This window comes from Sphaeramia orbicularis, chromosome 4 (genome assembly GCF_902148855.1).
Source record: "Sphaeramia orbicularis chromosome 4, fSphaOr1.1, whole genome shotgun sequence".
Lineage (NCBI taxonomy): Eukaryota > Metazoa > Chordata > Actinopteri > Kurtiformes > Apogonidae > Sphaeramia > Sphaeramia orbicularis.
The window spans coordinates 5,333,235-5,339,862 of NC_043960.1; the positions used below are offsets into that span (position 1 = coordinate 5,333,235).

Consider the following 6,628-nt stretch of genomic DNA (forward strand, 5'->3'; position numbering starts at 1 on the left):
TTAACATCACAAATTTCTGGTGACCCCAGACATTCAAAACCGAGACTTTTTTTTTTTTTTTTGCTAAAATTAATTTGTTTTTGATCATGTAATAGTTTGCTCTACTATGTTTCAAATAAAGGTTAATTTTAGAGGACATTTAGTCTATATAATGTATATTATTCTGGACGGAGGCAGAAAATCCACGTGTAGATTACTGCACAAAGGGAGAATTGGATTTTCCTCGGTCAGGATATGTACAGTCAGTCCAGCTTGGATTTACAAGGCTGACAATTAATACTGAACAAACAAGAACTCAAACTATGAATTATGAAAGCTGCAGCATCTGAAACCGAACTCATGAACATCATGAGTTGGTGTAGAAAAACAAAAAAAATATGTTTGATGTCATCACACTGAAAACATATCTACTCATCCTTCTTTTTTTGGCTAACATCACCCAGCCCTAAAGTGAGGAAATGCAGTGGGCGTTCACCCTGGGTCTTACTTTGATGTTGCAGGCCTGTTCCATAAGCCTTCGGGCGTTTTCTGCAGCTCTGTAGCGTTTAGGAAGCTGGACCCTGAAGAACTTGAGAGCTCCTTCAAAATCCGCCTGCAAAAGGTCCTCTTTAGACGTCTGTGGAGACACAAGGAGGTGTCGAAAAAGGGGAGATGATGGAGGAGAAAGATAAGGGATAGTTACGAAAAAGACAGACTTCAAACAGGAAATTAAAACCCAAGGAAACAAAGGGAACATTTTCATATCAGCTGTAAGGAATACAGCCAGCAAACAGTGTTCCCTCTTTGTTTTCATGTTTCTCACAAATCTATCCCATCATGCACTGAAAAAAACAAAACAAAGTTAAGCAACAAAACTGTTTGTGAAATATTAACACATTTAAAAGTGATTCATCAGGTTTAGACCGAGGCCATTAAAAACCGCAATGAAGGACTGAGTGTCATGCAGACTTCCAGACTTTAACTCCAACCTCCTGTTTCCACTTCCACTTTTAGCTTTCATTATTCGTCTCCTTCCTGTTGCCACTGAGACAACTATTTTAAATGTTTCTTGCATTATTTTTAGTACTTAAAAAAAACAAAAAACAAAAAAACTGAAATAACTAACTCCTCTGCGTGGAGCCGAAAACCAAAAGTGTAAAACAGCAAAAAGCAGAACCGTCGGAAACACACAACTGACATGAAATGAAGGAGAAGTCAGTGGTTAAAGAGGTTTAAACTACAGACGGCGAGCAGGTGGCATGGAAGAAAAGTAGAGAGTGACTAAGAACATCAATAACACCCCCTAGTGGTGAAAGAATCCACTGTCTCTGCTAAAAATGAACTTATTATGGACCCACACCACTTACTGATCAGCAGTTAAAGCCATTAAGGTTGGTTTTGCACGAAATTTGTTGTCGTCAGCTCATACAGACAATGTCAATGCCAATTAACCACGTCAAAGACAACGGTCACATCAGCCTTTAACCCATAAGACCAGTGCTACTTTTGTGGCAATACCAAAATAGTTTTTTCACTATATTGTAATTTACCACCATTACACTAATATTATGCTCTGTTTTGCATTTTTTTTTGGTGAAAAATTAGGCATTTTCCTGTATTTAATTTACTGATCATATAGATCACAGGTGTCAAACATGCGGCCCGGGGGTCAAAACTGGCCAGCCAAAGATTCCAATCTGGCCCGCAGGATGAATCTGCAAAGTGCAAGTTAGGGCATATCAAACTCCAAAATAGTATCATAATAACCTATAAATAATGACGACGCCAATTTTTTTCTCTTTGATTTAGTGCAAAAAACATTAAAATATGAAAATATTGACATTACAAACTATCCTTTAACAATAAATGTGAATAACCTGAACAAATATGAACAACCTGAAATGTCTAAAGAAAATTCAGTGCAATTTTAACTATTTTTCTGCCTGTTACTAAATGTTTTGTGCCTGTGTGATCTGATTTGTAATGCACATGTAGAAATGATAAGTCAAGGCAGAATACTGATAAAATTGTACTTATATTTCTTACAAATTTCAGTTTTTTCAGGTTATTCGCATCCTTTTTGTTTGGATAGTTTGTAAATGTAAATATTGGCATAATTTAATGCCATTTTTTTGCATTAAACCATTTGGAGTTGTCATTATTTATTGTCTGTCATGCTGTTTATTTTACTGGTCTGGCCCACTCAGATTAAATTGGGCTGAATGTGGCCCCCAGAAAGAAAATGAGTTTGACACCCTTGATATAGATGTTGTTAAGCTCAGATTAAAGTTGAGGTTTATTATATCAGAAACGAAGAAAACTGAAGAAAAAGTGACTTTTTCAGTCAAATCTCTCATGAACTGAACATAACCAAGTGTGTCCATCTACTGCCACTGATCCAACCATTCACAGTTATTCTATTATCCTCTGTATTTTGCATTTTTCAGTGTAAAACAGGTATTTTATTATATTTAATTACTGATCATGTAGACATTCATGAAAATTCAAGGTAAATTCAAAGGTTATTGTATCAGAAACAGACAAAACGGACAAAAAAGTGACTTTTTCAGTCAAATCTCTCATTAACTGAACATAAACCCAGTGTCTTCATCCACTGTCACTGATCCAACTCCATGGGTTTTATTGGTGAATCAATGTTGTAGAAGATGACGGTGTTTCCACGGTAATTACGGAGCCTCTGAACGTCCAAATGGGTCATATCTGATGACCATGAAAAGACGACAAACTGTATTTTACATCAGTTATTGACATGGATTGATAGGATTAGTGGATCAACAGGTATTAAACAGTTTAGATCAGTAGATGCTTTTGGGTATTAGTGGACGTTTGGGTCTTTATGGGTTAAAACTGGGTTTACTTAAAACTTTAGTGCAGGAAGTGTCAGAGATTATGGCAAACACTAACCAGCAAAATATCCTGATACTTTTGATTGATATTTTTGGTAAACTCCTGACCTATAGGATAACAACACACATAATGTCAGAGATAAACAGTGCAATATACTGATATGTGATATAATATACTGAGAGGATTTCAGCCACACTGTAATATTGACTCTACCTGTCAACTTGGGCTACATTCAGCGCAATACATTTTAACATCAAACTAGTATCGTTTTTTTAATCTCATATTTATTATGTGCATTATTATTTATGGATATTTATATATTTTTATACTGACTATTTTATTCTGTCTACAAGTGTTTTATTGAGACCAATGCATCGTCAATTCATTTTTGCATTATATCTAAGATGTAAATGTTTAAATGACAAAGAATCTGAGCATCTGAGAGAATTTCTCAAGTAAGAGGAGTCAAACCACCATCATCACAATACATGCAATAAACCGTCGTTGTTGGGCGGAAACCTCATAAGTCCATTTCTGTAATAAAACGATCCCATTGGTCAGTTTTCACGGTGGCCTGACGGTTTTTAGAAATATTTAACGAATGAAAAGTGTTGAAAACAGTTTGTGACTACATCTCTTAACTCCATTCATCTATTTACAGTATGCATCGTTTTTTCCCAGTTTCCTGAAAAATAACTGTTTTGCACATAGGAGGTTTCCATCCGACAGCAACGAAATAATGGTGTAAACAGGGGTCTCAAGCATGCGGCCTGGGGGCCAAATGCGGCCCACCAAAGGTTCCAATCCAGCCCGGAGGATAAATTTATAAAGTGCAAAACTTCCTCAGTCAAGGCTGTGGAACTCATTTTAGTTCAGGTTCCACATACAGACCAATATGATCTACAGTCCAAATAATAACAGCAGAAGAACCGACAACAAATAATGACTCCATATTTTCTTCTCAGTTTGATGGTGAAAAAAATATGACATTATTCATTCATTTTCTGAACCCGCTTTATCCTCACTAGGGTCACGGGGGTCGCTTGGAGCCTATCCCAGCTACATAGGGGCGAAGGCGGGTACACCCTGGACAAGTCACCAGTTCATCTCAGGGTCTGAACATATAGAGACAAAACAATCACTCTCACATTCACACCTATGGGTAATTTAGATTAACCAATTAACCTATTAGTGCATGTCTTTGGATGGTGGGGAGGAAGCCGGAGTACCCGGAGAGAACATGGCAAACCTCACACAGAAAGGTCCCACCCCCCATCGACTGGTGTTGGAATCGAACCCAGGACCTTCTTGCTGTGAGGCACGAGCGCTAACCACTGCACCACCGTGTCACCCAAATATTACATTATGCCTATAAATAATAATGTTAATGTTTTGGGGTTTTTTTTACGCTAAAACAAAGACAAAAATTTGAAGTTGTCATTATTTATAGACATAATTTTTAAATATTACATTATGTCTATAAATAATGACAACTTCAATTTTGTCTTTGTTTTAGTGTAAAAATAACATTAAATCATGAAAATATTTACATTTACAAATATCTGTAACAATAAAATGTGAATAACCTGAACAAATAGGAACAACCTGAAATATCTAAGGAAAATTAAGCACAATTTGAACTATTTTCTGCCTGTTCCTCAGTGTTTAGTGTCTTTGTAGATCCGATCCAGAATGCACATGTAGAATGATCAGTTGAGGCAGAATATTGTTAAAATTGCACTGATATTTCTGAAGAAATTTCAGTTTTTTCAGGTTATTCACATCTTTTTTGTTTGGATAGTTTATAAAAGTAAGTATTTTCATCATTTAATGTTTTTTTTTTTGCACTCAGACAAAGACAAAATTTGCAGTTGTCATTATTTACAGATTATTCTGTTATTATTTTACTGGTCCGGCCCACTGGAGATCAAATCAGGCTGAATGTGAACTGAACTAAAATGAGTTTGAGCGCCCTGGTGTAAATGAGAGGCATGCAGCTGAAACAGAGATGCCAGTTTCCTCCACTCTCATCCGCTGGAGGACCCCAGGAAGAGTAGATGATGTCCTGCATCAGCTAATGGGGATCCTAATAATAAATAAATAAATCATCAGTAACTCTTAGATTCAAAAGTTTACATCTAACCCTGACCAGGACCATGCTCCATCCTGATTCAGCGTCACGGACCCCCAGACCCCCCAGACCCCCCAGACCCCCAGACCCCACCCTCTCACCGCCAGCAGCCTGGGCACGAAGAGCCGTTGTCCCATCCCAAGGAGACCCATCACCCTGCAGAAAGAGTCCGCCGAGGCCTGACCGCCGTGGGCCCCCTCCTCATCTTTTCCCTCGCCATCCTCTACCGCTCGGCGAACGCTGGAAGGGGCAAATGGGGGGGCAGGGCCGGTACCGGGGGAGGGGAGGGAGGAGGGGGAGAGCGGAGGAGATGGTGGCGGAGTGGGTGAGGGAGGTGAGGGAGATGGGGCCGTCCCGCTGTGGGGCCAGGGTGGCAGATGACTCCAGTGTGTCAACCGGAAAGTCTGCCCGGGTTTCACAAAGTTCGAGAGTCGCTGTTTTGGACGAAAAAAAAACGGTCGAGTCCTCCTCAAGTCCGGTGAGAACGTGACCCGAAAAAAAGGCGATGTTCAAGGCTTTGGATCGGAGGAGACTCTCACAGGAAGAAAAAGCGACTCAGCAGGACTGGAGCAGAGGTGTCCGAGGGGAGTGGCATGAGGACAGATCCAGTTCATGTGGCCCGGCTGGGAATTAGGACGATGTGGACGCCGTTTCAGCTTGTGCCACTCAAGGGTTATTATGGTTAACCAAACTAACAAAATGACGCAAACTAGAATTGTAAAAACATTTTTGTTAACTGAAATAAAGAAAAACTATATTAAAGAAAAAAAACGATAACTAACTGAAACTGTATTGTGTGCTTACAAAACTAAAACGTATAAAAAATTATGGATCAAATTCCCTTCGTTTTCGTCTTGACAATGTCAGATTGAAATGAAAATTGATTTATTTCCCTCAAGTAATTTTAGCTGCTGGCACCATATGATATTTAATGGTCTGTCACTTCTGTCACTTGTGTTGTCCTTGGAAAAAATTCCCTCTGTTTTCATCTTTGTCAATGCTGGATTGATTCGAAATAGATTTATTTTGCTCTAGCAATTTTAGCTAGCGGCACCATACGTCACTTGTGGTTTCCAGTCGTCTTCTGGTCCCCATTCTACCTGGAAACATGGAGACTAAAGTTGGGAGAAAGCAGCAGAGTCCTGTCTGGGATTTATTGAATACGACGGCGAAGAAGAGAAAAGATATAAAGAAACTGAAACTAACTAAAACTAAGCATTTAGAAAATAACGAAAACTAATAAAAACTAGCAACCTGCTCTAAAAACTAATGAAACTAACTGAATTAGAGGAAAAAAAAAAGAGTCAAACTAAATTAAACTAACTATAATGAAAAATCCAAAACTATTAGAACCTTGGTGCCACTGTCAGAGCTCAGAAACAGCCCCGAGGTGGGACGAGATCACAGTCAGAAAATGACGTATGGACGTTGCTTTCGGCATAATGCTGGGTCCTGTGGCTACCTGTCAGAGTCGCTTTGAAGCCCGGTCACTCTACCCACTCTCATCTTCCCTGTGCCAAACTCCCCTTAATCCAATTCCAATCCGGTACGCTGTTGCTTAGCAACAAAGCTGCTCAACACGTGGGCCACTGGTCCCACATACAGCAGCGGCGGGCGATCACTACACCTTTTTTTTTTATTCTTCTTTCG

At 39.2% G+C, this 6,628-nt stretch overlaps 1 protein-coding gene across 1 annotated transcript; it reads right to left on the reverse strand.

Moving 5' to 3' along the window:
• Positions 1 to 405: 405 nt before the first annotated feature.
• Positions 406 to 5,592, reverse strand: LOC115418280 (TMF-regulated nuclear protein 1-like). The gene is made up of 3 exons (XM_030132694.1): positions 5,518 to 5,592; positions 5,080 to 5,412; positions 406 to 616 (listed from the first exon to the last, which is right to left on the reverse strand). The coding sequence occupies exons 1-3, from the start codon at positions 5,590 to 5,592 to the stop codon at positions 446 to 448; spliced, it is 579 nt and encodes a 192-aa protein (XP_029988554.1). The 3' UTR covers positions 406 to 445.
• Between the last annotated feature and the right edge of the window lie 1,036 nt (positions 5,593 to 6,628).